We start from the raw sequence: 13302 nt of genomic DNA on the forward strand, positions 1-13302 counted from the left end.
CAGTCGGAAATGGAATGGGGTCTACCTCAAGTTCCTTTCCCCCAAGGGAGCCAGGATCCTTGCCTTGGAGGAGCCCCACCCCCTGCCTCCTTCAAATTTTTGCTCCCTTGGGACCTTTCCCTGGGGGTTCTGGTTCTGACCAAGTCCATCACCTCTCTCTCGTCACCCTTGGGGCCCAGCTTAGTAGAGGATTGCCAGCCTGTCCCATCTTAGCCCTGCTTGCTGTATAGCTGGTTTTGGGAGCCCTCTATCCTTCAACCTCTGCTCGAAGCAACAGGAGTCTGGGCTGGGCAGTAGGCCAGAAATCAGAGTTCAGAAACTCACCTATGGACAGCGGGAAGGGGAGCAAGAGCAGGGGCCCTCACTTCTGGCCACAAAGGTAGGGTAGCAGGTTGGTGAGGTGAAGGATGGGCCAGGGAGGGGATTCAATTCACCTGCCCCTCAGGAGCGCCAGCGACTGCAGCTCCTGGCTGTGCCAGGCTGGCATAACGAGACTTGTCAGGTGCAACCACCCGCCAGAGGAAGGGGCAACTGAGGTGCCAGCTTCTCTCTTCATCCGGCAAAGAAAATGTCATCAATTTAGCTCCTCATGGAAATGCAATCAGTGGGCTCACTGCTGGCTTTGTCTTAATTAGGCGCTATTGATGGAAGCGGGGAGGGCGCCTCCCCACCTCCCTGGCTCCCTGTATCTCCTGCATCTCCCTAACTGCTGCTCCCGCGGGCTCCAGGTACAGCTCAGTCTCGTGGGCGCCTCCTACGGCCCTGGCCCGCAGCGCCCCCTAGCACCCTTTGAGGTCTGCCCCTCCTCTCGCACCCCACTCCTCGCGCTTCCCCGGGACGCAGCCTTTGTTCCCATGGAGAGCGAAGCCCCGCCCCGGCCCGGTCACCTTCCCTAGGGAGTCCCCGCCTCCTGTCCCCCCCCACCCCTCCACCGCCCCTAGCAGCGACGCTTTCTAAAAGCCAATCCACAGACTCCAAAAATTCCAGTTCCAGTCTTCCCTCCCTCCCTCCGCCCCGCCGCCAGGCAGTCCGAGACCCCGGTCCAAACTCCGAAGGGGGACCGAGCAGGAGGGCAGGGGTGCTCCAGCCCCGTTTTTTCCCCCGGACCCAGCTGCAGCCACGGCTGCCTGGAAATCCTGGAGCGCCTTCGCGATCGCTGACGGGCCTCGCAGGCGGGACACCCGGCGCCATCTGCTGGACCCGTCGGGCTGCAGCCCGCACACCTGGGACCGGGGATCGGGCGCCTGGGTTCCCCCTGCCCTTTCAAGGTCTGCGGGACAGTGGCTCCCTGTTTGCAGCTCCAGCCCTTCCAACTCGGGCCTCACTCCAGACTCCCGGCAGCCTCCGCCCCACCTCCCCTACAGCCGCCAGGTTTAGTTCTTTCCCCTAGTCCCCCAGCCCGCTCTCTGCGGTCCCTGCGGGGGAGACCTGGGCGAGGTGGGGCAGCGCAGCCGGGACCCACGGCGCCTGCGCCGAGGCGGCGGTTCCGCGGACTCGCGAACCAGCCACTCGCCCCTCCCGGCCCTGGGTTGCCATGGCGACGCGTGCAGGCGCGGGCCCGAGAGGGCCACGCGGGGCAACTTCTTAGCTGGAGTGGCCCAGCGGGCGGCCTAGGGAGGAGAGGGTCGGCGTGGCGAGGTGTGTGTCGGGGAGAGGAAAGGAGGGGAGGAATGCTGAGGAAAAGGGGCAGCTGCGAGGGGCCAGGAAGCTGCAGCTGAGGGGGAGAAGGGGCAGTTGTACAGGGAGGGGGAGCAAGCGGTAGTCGGGGGCGGAGGGGAAGAGGGACAGTTGTGGGGGAGGGGAGGGCAAGGGGCAGTTGGGGAGGAGAGAGAGGGGCAGTTGGAGGAGAGGGAGGAGCAATTGTGGGCGGTTAGAGATGGGGCGTTTGTGAGGGAAGACGAGGAAGAAGGGCACTTGGTGTGGCGACCACGAAGTGACAGTTGTGTGGGGACTGTGAGGGGACCTGTGGTATTTCCAAGTAAGAGAGTGGGTCCCAGGCGACTAGGACGGTTCCTCCTCGCGGGCTGGGATCACGAGGTGAAGTGCGCGGTGAGGGGCCTGGGGCTGAGCGCAGCCCCCGCCTCCGCGGCCCCCGGGGGCGTGAGGCACGGGAGCCGCCTGACACTTCCCTGGAGGCCGGCGGCGGAAGCTGCGATGCTGTAGTTGGTTTTATCGATTTGTTGGCCTAACCGGACGTTTTTTCCTGGGAGCAAAGTACAAATCCTTCAAGTTTGAAATTCATAACCTGTGATCAATGCCCATGGCAGCCTGTGGGGCTGAGGGAGGAGAGCCACAGGTGGCCGTGAGGCTAAGGCTGGATGAAGAGGCGCTGCCCAGAAGTGGCGCATGGCCCTCGGGAGTCTGAACACCTGCCAGAGAGGCTGCCTCTTGCCAGCGTGGGGGTCTTCCTTCTGCGTCCATTTCCCTCCCCCTCCCGACACCCCCGTTACACAATTCACAATTGTGTATTGGGTGACGTTTGTCCTTCCTGCTTCCAGTCTGATCTCAGGGCGTTTGGGGATCAAGTGATCCCCATCTTTCTTATCAGTTAGCACGGAGCTACCCAGCCAGCTGTACTGGGAGACAGTCCACACAAAGCAGGGTTCCCGCCGGCAGGCAGGAATGCAACACTAAAGAGACACGTGGCAAATACTGTTTTTCTTTGTTTAAGACTGTTGCAGATTTCAGCGTGAGTAGAAGGAGCATTTTTTCATTTAACTTGGGAGGAAAGGAGCTACTGGGGAAAATCATCTTGCTTTGCTGCAGTGACAGAGATGGGGAACGTGGGGACAGTTTTGCCTTTCTGGGCTTCCTCTCTACCCTTGTCTGGGGGGTACACCATGGTTGAGGGTTTGGGGGAACCACCTCTAGGCTTAGGAGATCTTTTCTTGATTGTCTCGTTTCCATACCCTTGGCAGAGATAGGTGATCCTAAACCCTTATTAGTGGGGTGTCTGGTAGGCCACCATTTTTTTTAAAGGCTTATTTATTTGAAAGGCAGAGTTACAGAGAGAGAGAGAGGGATTGTCCATTGCTGGTTCATTCCACAAATGGCCAAAATGGCCAGAGCTGGGCCAGACTGAAGCCAAGAGCCAGAAGCTTCATCTGCGTCTCCCACTTGGGTGGCAGGGGACCAAGCACTTGGGTCATCCTCTGGTGCTTTCCCAGGTGCACCTGCAGGGAGCTGATCAGAAGTGGAGCAGACAGGACTCCAACTGGTGCCCATATGGGATGCTGGTGTCACAGGCTATGGCTTAACTTGCCACACACCAGGCCCGGGCCATCATCCTTTTTTTTTTTTTTTCTTTCTTTCTTTTCTTGACAGGCAGAATTAGACAGTGAGAGAGAGAGACAGAGAGAAAGGTCTTCCTTCCTTGGTTCACCCCCCAAATGGCCACTACGGCTGGTGCGCTGCCAGTGCGCTGCACGAGATCAGAAGGCAGGAGCCAGGTGCTTCCTCCTGGTCTCCCATGCGGGTACAGGGCCCAAGTACTTGGGCCATCCTCCACTGCACTCCCGGGCCACAGCAGAGAGCTGGACTGGAAGAGGAGCAACCAGGACAGAATCCGGCGCCCCGACCGGGATTAGAACCCGGGGTGCTGGTGCTGCAGGAGGAGGATTAGTCAAGTGAGCCATGGCGCTGGCCAGTTAGGCCATCATCTTTAATTTCTATTTGTTCCTAATGTTTTGAGGGGCTTTGATTTTTAACTCAATGCTCTGAGTAAAGTGGGGTATCCGGAAAAGAGAAAAGACTTTTCTCGACTACTTCTCCCCTAGGAGAAGGGAGCAGGGCGGGTACTCCGAGAAAGATGATCATGTTGAGGGTCTTGATCAATTTGAGAATTCAAAAGGGACTATGGGTATCACAGGGCTTGGCTGGGGATGGGATCTGGCTGTGGACTCCCAACTCTTGTTGCCTGCAGGTTTTGCCTGCACCATGTCCAGCAAAGCTGAGAAGAAATGGAGAGGGAGCCGTGGAGGCTCCCGGGCCGCCCGGGCGGGGCGAGCTGCTCAGGCCCCTCTGGCTACGCAGGCTGTGGAGGATGCACCACCCGCTGCTGTCCCTGAGCCGGAGCCCCAGCCTGAGCTCTCCAAGGAGGAATCTGGTGGGTACTTAGTAGGGCAAAGGGTGCTTAGAAATGGAGGGTAGGGAACTCAGTGGCCACCCTTGGCCCCCGCCCTGCCGGCCACAGGGGAAGAGCAGCAGATCCTGAGCCCTGCCACTGGGTCTCTTTTTGTGCCTTGTACTTCTTATTCTTTCTGTCCTAAAAAATTCCCACCAGAGCTCCAGGAGTCCACCAGCCAACGCTTTCTCTAGCCTCTTCCTCCTTATTTCAAGTGCTCCTGGTTGCTCCCACCCGACTGAAGAGGGTTTGATCTCTTCCTTTTTCCCATTTTCACCCTGGGTGGCAAAACAAATAATGTTTTTCTCCCATTAAGCCCATCACCATGGAGACTCAGCCTGCTCTGCCACCCTTTGAATCCTAAGCCCGGCTGATGCTTTCTGCCATCTGTTGAAGGCTCTTGTATCTCCGCCCTCATTTTGGCAGGGACTTGGTAGACCGCGGAGGTTCAGGTTCAGGGCGACAGGAAAAGAAGTCTAGATCCAGAGAGAAAAGAGCTTAAAGAGGCTGCCACTTGTGGCTTTGATTGGAGAGGTCCCTTTCCTGTGTGGAGAGTGGGAGCCAGCAGGGTTGCAAGGTTTTGGGTAGCTGTTGCTGTCACTGGGCTATTTGTTCAAACACTGCCAGTGTAGACAGGACCGTGAGCTGAGTGTTGGAGGGCGACCCTTTCACCCAGGCCTCCTGTACCCTGCCCGCCGCCTGTGGAGATGGAGAGAACTGCAGTCTCCCTTTTGATAACAAAGGCTGAGAGATTAGCTGTGGCCCTGGGAGGAGGCTAGGGCCATGGGCACCTGCCCTCGAATCCAGGACTTTAGAGACATGCAGCATTTTCCTTGCTGAGCGCTCAAGGACACAGCTGAAAGCAGTTGAAAATGGGGGCTGGCTCCTGGAGGCTGGGGATGAGGAGTGGTGGGGAGCAGGGGGAGGAGGGTTGGGGGAAGACAGGGAGGTTTCATTTGGAGAAGGAGCTGGGAAATGAATGTGTCAGCTCTCCCAGCTCCAGGCCGTCCTGTTGTTTGATGCACAGTCTTCCGCTGCTCCCTAACCCGGACCGAGGTTCAGAAAGAGCTTGGGCCCCCAAATCAGCCCTGAAACAAACGCTGGTCCCTGTAGTCTTTGGCACTGGGGAAGGGCTGTGGCCTGGTCTCCTGGAGACTGGTGGTGGTGGGGCTGGAACACTTCTGGGTGAGATGGTGGCTTGGAGAGCAGACACTGTCGAGGGCTATGTCCATATCCTTTGCTTCCTAAGGGCTCTTCAGTTCCCATTACAAGAAGAAGGAGAATGATAATCAGACTCATAACCCCTTTCCTGTGATTTTCAAAAGCTCTAACAATTGAAAGGTTTTTTTTTCCTCCCTAAAGTTTGGCATCTAAGCCTAACCCAGGCCAACGTGAAGGTATTTATAGTCTATTTAAGCTCCTTAGTGTAAGTAGTCACATATTTTGCTTCAGAAATACCCGTAATACTAAAAGTTCGATTGTTTTACCTGCTGATCTGGAGCCCCCTGGGGCTGGGGGAGAGGGCTGCACACCATGTGATGTGACTTCTGATATTCTCTTTTTAAAAAAGCCACTCACTAAATTTTTTTTTACAATTAATTTATTTGAAAGGCAGGGAGAGAGAGAGAGAGACAGAGAGACAGAGAGACAGAGCACACAAGAGCGGGTGCCTATCTATTGGCTCACTTCCTAAATGCCTGTAATAGCTGAGTTGGGCCAGGGTGAAGTCAGGGATGGGGAATTCCATCTGGGCCTCTCACGTGGGTGAGCCATTACCTGCTGCCTTCAAGAGTATGCAGCAGCAGGAAGCTGGAATCACAAATGGAGCCAGGTCTCAGACCCAGGCACGCCCATATGGGATGCAACCATTCCAGGAGATGTCTTAACCACTACACCAAACAGCCACCTCCACGGTTCTAAATTCTGAAATATACCTGACAGTGAATTTTTTTTAATTAAACAAAAAAAATTTTTTTGACAAGCAGAGATAGACAGTGAGAGAGAAAGAGACAGAAAGGTCTTCCTTCCGTTGGTTCACCCCCCAAATAGCCGCTACGGCGGGCGCACTGCGCTGACCTGAAGCCAGGAGCCAGGTGCTTCCTCCTGGTCTCCCATGGGGTGCAGGGCCCAAGCACTTGGGCCATCCTCCACTGCACTCCCGGGCCACAGCAGAGAGCTGAACTGGAAGAGGAGCAACCAGGACAGAATCCGGTGCCCCGACGGGGACTAGAACCTGGTGTGCCGGCGCTGCAAGGAGGAGGATTAGCCTGGTAAGCCGTGGCACCAGCCTAATTAAACAAAGTTTGAGCAGTAAAGGGATAGTGAGAGAGAGAGACAGTTACAGAGAGACACAGAGACAGAACTCCCATCCCTTGAGTCACTCCCCAAATGTCCACAACAAGCACCATGAGCAGGGAACTCAATCCAGCACTTACATGTTGGTGGCTGGGACCCTATTACTTGAGCTGACACCATTGCCTCCAAAAGCATGCATTAGCAGGAAGCTGGAACCGGGAGTTGCAGCCAGGAATTGAATCCAGGCACTCCCATGTGGGATTCGGGCATCCCAAACTGTTTTAACGCTAGACCAAATGCCCACCCCTCTGACCCCAAGGGTTTTGGGTAGGGATTTTTTTTAACTAATTATTTTATTTATTTTGAAAGAGGAATTACAGAGAGAGAGAGAGAGAGAGAGAGAGAGAGAGAGAGAGAGAGAGCGCGCACGTGCTTCCATTCTGCTGGTTCATTCCCCAAATGACTGTAATAGCCAGAGCTGAGCTGATCCGAAGCCAGGAGTCAGGAGCTTCTTCCAGGCTTCCCACATGGGTGCAGGGGCTCAAGGAGTTGGGCCATCTTCTACTGCTTTCCCAGGCCATAGCAGAGAGCTGGATCAGAAGAGGAGCAGCCGGGACTCGAACCGATGCCCATATGGGATACTGGCACTGCAGGCTGGGGCTTTAGCCCACTGTGCCACAGCACCAGCCCCTGGGTAGGGATTTTGTACCTGTATTTCAGAAAAAAAGAGAAAAAAAATAGAGAGAATAATATAGTAATTCCATAAATTGTGACAGCAGCAATTGACTGTCTCTAATTGTCTCTCCCCAAGCTGCCCTCTCTCTGCAGAGGTCACTGCTATTTTGAATAGTTAGTTGTCATTTTCAAGCTTGTTTTTAAATTTTTTTACTGCGTCTATCTATGGATGTTGTATGCCATTATAGTATTGCATGTTTTTAGGCCTTATAACAGTTGTGTTTAAAAAGACAAAGCCAGGGCCGGTGCCATGGCTCACTTGGCTAATCCTCTACCTGTGGTGCCAGTTGCTCCTCTTCTAGTCCAGGAAGGCAGTGGAGGATGGCCCAAGTGCTTGTGCCCCTGTGCCCACGTGGGAGACCAGAGGAAGCACCTGGCTCCTGGCTTCGGATCGGTATAGCTCTGGCTGTGGTGGCCTTTTGGGGGGTGAACCAACGGAAGGAAGTCTCTCTCACTGTCACTGTCTATAACTCTACCTGTCAAATAAATTAAAAAAAAAAAAAAAGGCAAAGCCAGATTACCCCTTAGGTTGTCCAGTCTTGCTCCCCTGGCCTCGTTCCTGTCTGAAATTTGGGAAACCAGCAGTGTGCCCAAGGAGGTTGGATTGTCCCGCTCACCACTAAGCTCCAGCAACCACCTGCTCATCTTCTCCTAACTTTGTTCCTTGGCCTCATTCCCCTCTTAGGTTCCCTTTTTGGAAGTCAGGGTGTCTTGCTCCCCAGGGTCTGCTGGTTCTCTCTCTTTTATTCCTTCCTCCTTTCCCCCCCATGGGGGATGGAAACCCCACCACTGTCAGCCTGATTTACATGAGCTGCAAGCCGGTCCCGGGACAGGGAAACAGAGCTGCCTGGGGCTGTGGGAGTCCAGAGTGGCCATGGCAGAACTGAGTGCCCAGGAGCCTGGTGGTTCCCAGGAGGGCTGATTCCTGGCAGCCTCAGCTTCTCCACGTGGAAAGAGGTTGGAGGAAGAACAGAAGAGCAGAACCTGAATGCTTGGAATAGCTTTAGTGCTGCCTGCACCAGGTCCAGTCAGCTTCTTAAATTAAGTTGACAGATCATTCATCTACTATAAAATTCACCCTATGAAAGTATCCAATTCATGGGACAGGCATGAAGCATAGCACTGGGAGGCAGCAGGTGACTGTTCAAATGCTTGGGTCTCTGTCACTCGTGTGAGAGACCTGGACTGAGTTCCCGTCTCCTGGCTTTGGACTGGCCCAGCCCCTGGCTTTTGCAGGCATTTGGGGAATGAACCAGTGAATGGAAGATCGATCTCCAAAATAAAATAAAAGAATAAAAAACTGTACAATTCAGTAGGCATTGGTATAATCACAAAGCTGTGTGACCATCTCCACCATCTGATTTTAGAACATTTCATTGTCTCAAAAGAAAGGCACTTGACTGCTCAGCGTTAGACAGCTCCTACATCTTTACTTTCAAATTACATCATAGCCTCCCCTCAGGGCAGTTTCTCCCCAGATTCTGGGAACCACTGATCTGTGTCCTGTCTATAGATTTGCCTACACTGGACATTTCCTATAAATGGAGTCGGCCAATGTGTAGTCTTTTGTGACTTCACTTCTTCATGTGTTCAAGGTTCATCCACGTTGTAGTGTGAATCACACCTTCACTCCTTCCCACGGTGAATAATCCAAGTGTCCCACTGTGTGTATGCATGTATGCTGTGTTGCATTCATACAGTCATCTGTCGATGGACACTTGGGTTATTTCCGTCTTTTGCCTGTTACGAAAAGTGCTGCTGTGCCATTGGCATACAAATATCTTGGGTCCTGCTTTGAAGTCTCCGGGGTGTCTACTTGGAAGTGAAGTGGCTAGGCCCATTGGTAGCTGTTTAACTTTCTAAGGAATGCCTTTGCTTCTGTCTTTTGTCTCCCCAGAGCCAGTACTGTATGTACCTGAAGTGGAGGAAGAGGAAGAGGTGGAGCCTGAAGCAGATGTGGTAGGTGTGGGTCTCCCCCAGGCTACACTTTCCCCCAGCACCGTCCTAGCCAGGTCGGTCGCTGTCTCCTCGGGCTGTAAGTGCAGTTCGCTGAGCAAAGCACCAAGGCACCCTTGCCCCCTCCAGGAAAAGAAGGCTTGAAGTGTGGGACGGGTCCCCCTGCTGTCCTGCCTTTGTCCCCTCCTTGGGTGGGATTTGATCAATTGTTTAGTGAAGGTCTGAGCAGAGTGGACAGATGTTGTCCCAATTAGGTACCATTTTTTGGGGGGGGGTAAAGATTTATTTCTTTGAGAGGCGAAGTTACAGAGAAAAAGGGAGAAAGGTGGGGAAGAGAAAGAGAGAGAGACATTTTCCATCTGCTGGTTTACTCTCCAAATTGCTGAAATGACTGGTGCTGGGCCAGACCAAAGCCAGGAGCCTGGAGTCAGGAACTCCAACACCAACCCTCTGGATACCAATTTCTCAGACCTTCTCTTGTCTTCTTACCTTGAGTTCTCTCCTTTGACTGAAGGATGTCCATCAGCCACCTTAAGAAACTGCACTAAATGACCCCCACATCTTTTCTTCCAAGTTGGAGCAGAGCTCAGTGAGAAGAATAGAGTGGTGACCTTGACATTGTTTAAAAAGAGAGAAAAAGGCCGGCGCCGCAGCTCACTAGGCTAATCCTCTGCCTTGCGGCACCAGCACACCGGGTTCTAGTCCCGGTCGGGGCACCGGATTCTGTCCCGGTTGCCCCTCTTCCAGGCCAGCTCTCTGCTGTGGCCCGGGAGTACAGTGGAGGATGGCCCAAGTCCTTGGGCCCTGCACCCCATGGGAGACCAGGATAAGTACCTGGCTCCTGCCATTGGATCAGCGCGGTGCGCCGGCCGCAGCGCGCCGGCCGCGGCGGCCATTGGAGGGTGAACCAACGGCAAAAGGAAGACCTTTCTGTCTCTCTCTCTCTCACTGTCCACTCTGCCTGTCAAAAAAAAAAAAAAAAAAAAAAAAGAGAGAGAGAGAGAAAAAGAATAACTCACCGTTGAAGAAAAAAGGGAATGGAGAAGTAAGAAAAAGAAAGGGGAAATAAGGGCCGGTGCTGTGGTGTAGCGGGTAAAGCCGCCGCCTGCAGTGCCAGCATTCCATATGGGTACCAGTTCGAGTCCCAGCTGTTCCACTTCCGATCCAGCTCTCTACTATGGCCTGGGAAAGCAGTAAAAGTCCTTGGACCCCTACACCCGTGTGGGAGACCTGGAAGAAGCTTTTGGCTCCTGGCTTCAGATTGGTGCAGCTCTGGTCATTGCAGCCAAATGGGGAGTGAACGAGCAGATGGAAGACCTCTCTTTCTCTCTGCCTCCCCTTTCTGTCTGTGTAACTCTGACTTCCAAATAAATAGATCTTTAAATTAAAAAAAAAAGGGAAAATAAAACTCATAGTATCCAGCACATCCAACGAAGATATCTTGATTTTTCTCTCTGTGCGTAGGTGTACAATTTCACTTTTTGTATAATCTTTTTAAAATTAATTAATTAATTAGGGCCGGCGCTGCAACTCACTAGGCTAATCCTCCGCCTGCGGCGCCGGCACCCTGGGTTCAAGTCCCCATCGGGGCACCGGATTCTGTCCTGGTTGCTCCTCTTCCAGGCCAGCTCTCTGCTGTGGCCCAGGAAGGCAGTGGAGGATGGCCCAAGTCCTTGGGTCCTGCACCTGCATGGGAGACCAGGAGGAAGCACCTGGCTCCTGCCTTCAGATCAGTGTGGTGCGCCAACTGCCGCAGCGTGCCGGCCACAGCGGCCTTTGCGGGGTGAACCAATGGAAAAGGAAGACCTTTCTCTCTGTCTCTCTCTCTCACTGTCCACTCTGCCTGTCTTTTCCTCAGAAGCTTTTTATTTGAGGAATACAAACTTCATGCATTTCATAAACACAACTTTAGGAATAGAGTGATTCTTTGCATAATCTTAGCTGCACTATGCTTTAGTATGGCCGGAGCGAGCACTTAACTGTACCATATATTACAAGTCTGTATTCAGATTTTCCACAAAATATGTTATCATTCTTCATGTTACTATGTACTTTTTGTGGACACGGTTGTAAAGGTCATGCAGTGTTCTCTTACATGCATGTACCTCCGTTAAAATATTTTTTTTTAAAGACTTATTTATTTATTTGAAAGACAGAGTTACAGAGAGGGAGAGGCAGAGGCTGAGGCAGAGAGAGAGAGGTTTTCCATCTGCTGGTTCACTCCCCAAATGGCTGCAACAGCTGGGGCTGGGCCAGACTGAAGCCAGGAGCCAGGAGCTTCTTCTGGGTCTCCCACGTGGGTGCAGGGGCCCAAGGACTTGGGCCATTCTCTGCTGCTTTTCCAGACTCTTATTCTTGAACATTTATCATTGTGAAATTTTGCTTTTATAATGATACTATGATGAATAATACAACACATAAAATGAACACATTAAAAAAACTAATATTTCCTTAACATAGGTTCCTATATTAGGAGTTACTGAGTCAAAGTATAAAGTGCATCTCTAAGTTTTTTTCTTTAATATTTATTTTATTTAAGAGACAGCATGACAGAGAGAGGGAGATTTCAAGTAAAATGAAACCTTTTTTCATGCATGCATTTTCTTTTTTTGGATATGACATGTCTGTTCATGTCCATTTTTTTATTTTGTACATTTCTCATTTTCTTTTAAATTTATTTATTTGATTGAAAGGCAGAGTTACAGAGAGAGACACTGAGGCAGAGAGAGAGAGAGGTCTTCCATCTGCTGGCTCACTCCTCAGATGGCCACAATGGCCAGAGCTGTGCCGATCCGAAGCCAGGAGCCAGGAGCTTCTTTTGGGTCTCCCATGTGGGTGCAGGAGCCCAAGGACTTGGGCCATCTTTTACTGCTTTCCCAGGCCACAGCAGAGAGCTGGAACGGAAGAGGAGCAGCCGGGACTTGAACTGTTGCCCATATGGGATGCTGGCACTGTGGCTGGAGGCTTTACCTGCTACACCACAGCACCGTCCCAGTCCCTTCTTCTTTAAAAGATTTTATTTGAAAGAGAGTGACCGAGAGACAGAGGGAGAGACAGAGAGATCTTCCATCTGCTGGTTCACTCCAGGTCTTCCATGTAGGTGGCAGAGACTCAAGTACATGGGCTGTCTTCCACTGCTTTCCCAGGCACGTACGTTAACAGGGAGCTGGATTGGAAGCAGAATCCGCACTACAATATGGGATGCCATTGTGGCAGGTGGCGGCTTCACCTGCTGCACCACTATACCGGCTCCCATTCATGTCCTTTGTCCATTTATTTATTGGGGTCTTAGTGTTTTCCTCTTAAGTTCATCCATGTATTCATGCAGGAAAGATTTTAGAGCCCTGTATACTAAATTTTCTTGACCTGGAAATGGACAGATCCCTCTCATCTTCTAGGAGGACTGGAGGGCCAGCAGGGGGCATCTCAAGTTCACTGAGCTCTATCTTCATCTCTTCTAGTTTCCTTAATTTATTTAGCAGAGTTCCATAGGTTAAGTTTTTTCTAGCTACTTACAACACCTAATCAGCTTATCCCTTGGTGTCTTCTGTTTTTCTTTTTTTTTTCCCTTTTCTTTTTCCAAAGTCAATGCTGACACACTCCAAGTTATACTAATCACCCTTTTTACTGGCTCATGCTCTCCATGCCTGATGCTAATTTCCTACACATCCCCTTAGTTCACTTTTACCTTTGAGTTTTGGGGTGGCTTGATAAGGTTTTTTTTTTTTTTTTTTTTTTTGACAGGCAGAGTGGACAGTGAGAGAGAGAGTGAGAAAGAAAGGTCTTCCTTTGCCGTTGGTTCACCCTCCAATGGCCGCTGTGGCCGGCGCACCGTGCTGATCCAAAGCCAGGAGCCAGGTGCTTCTCCTGGTCTCCCATGGGGTGCAGGGCCCAAGCACTTGGGCCATCCTCCACTGCACTCCCAGGTCACAGCAGAGAGCTGGCCTGGAAGAGGAGCAACCGGGACAGAATCTGGCGCCCCGACCGGGACTAGAACCTGGTGTGCCGGCGCCGCTAGGTGGAGGATTAGCCTATTGAGCCGCAGCACCGGCCTTGCTAAGGTGTTTTTTTTTTTTTTATTTTTTATTTTTATTTTTTACAGGCAGAGTGGACAGTGAGAGAGAGAGACAGAGAGAAAGGTCTTCCTTTGCCGTTGGTTCACCCTCCAATGGCCGCCGCGGCCAGCGCGCTGC

At 52.3% G+C, this 13302-nt stretch overlaps 1 protein-coding gene across 4 annotated transcripts in view; it reads left to right on the top strand.

Moving 5' to 3' along the window:
- Positions 1-1256: 1256 nt before the first annotated feature.
- DNAH2 (dynein axonemal heavy chain 2) overlaps positions 1257-13302 on the top strand; it is a 120840-nt gene continuing 108794 nt past the window's right edge. The window contains exons 1-3 of one of the 4 annotated variants that reach the window (XM_089317171.1): positions 1257-1638; positions 3923-4105; positions 9051-9112. In XM_089317171.1, coding sequence (XP_089173297.1) covers positions 3937-4105; positions 9051-9112 — 231 coding nt within the window. In that variant the 5' untranslated portion in view covers positions 1257-1638; positions 3923-3936. The remainder of the gene's footprint in view (positions 1639-3922; positions 4106-9050; positions 9113-13302) is intronic. The other 3 variants (XR_016223774.1, XM_089317168.1, XM_051825206.3) reach the window with 3 other exon arrangements.

Source organism: Oryctolagus cuniculus, chromosome 17 (assembly GCF_051225735.1).
Source record: "Oryctolagus cuniculus isolate XC-2025 breed Fujian yellow rabbit chromosome 17, ASM5122573v1, whole genome shotgun sequence".
Taxonomy (NCBI): domain Eukaryota; kingdom Metazoa; phylum Chordata; class Mammalia; order Lagomorpha; family Leporidae; genus Oryctolagus; species Oryctolagus cuniculus.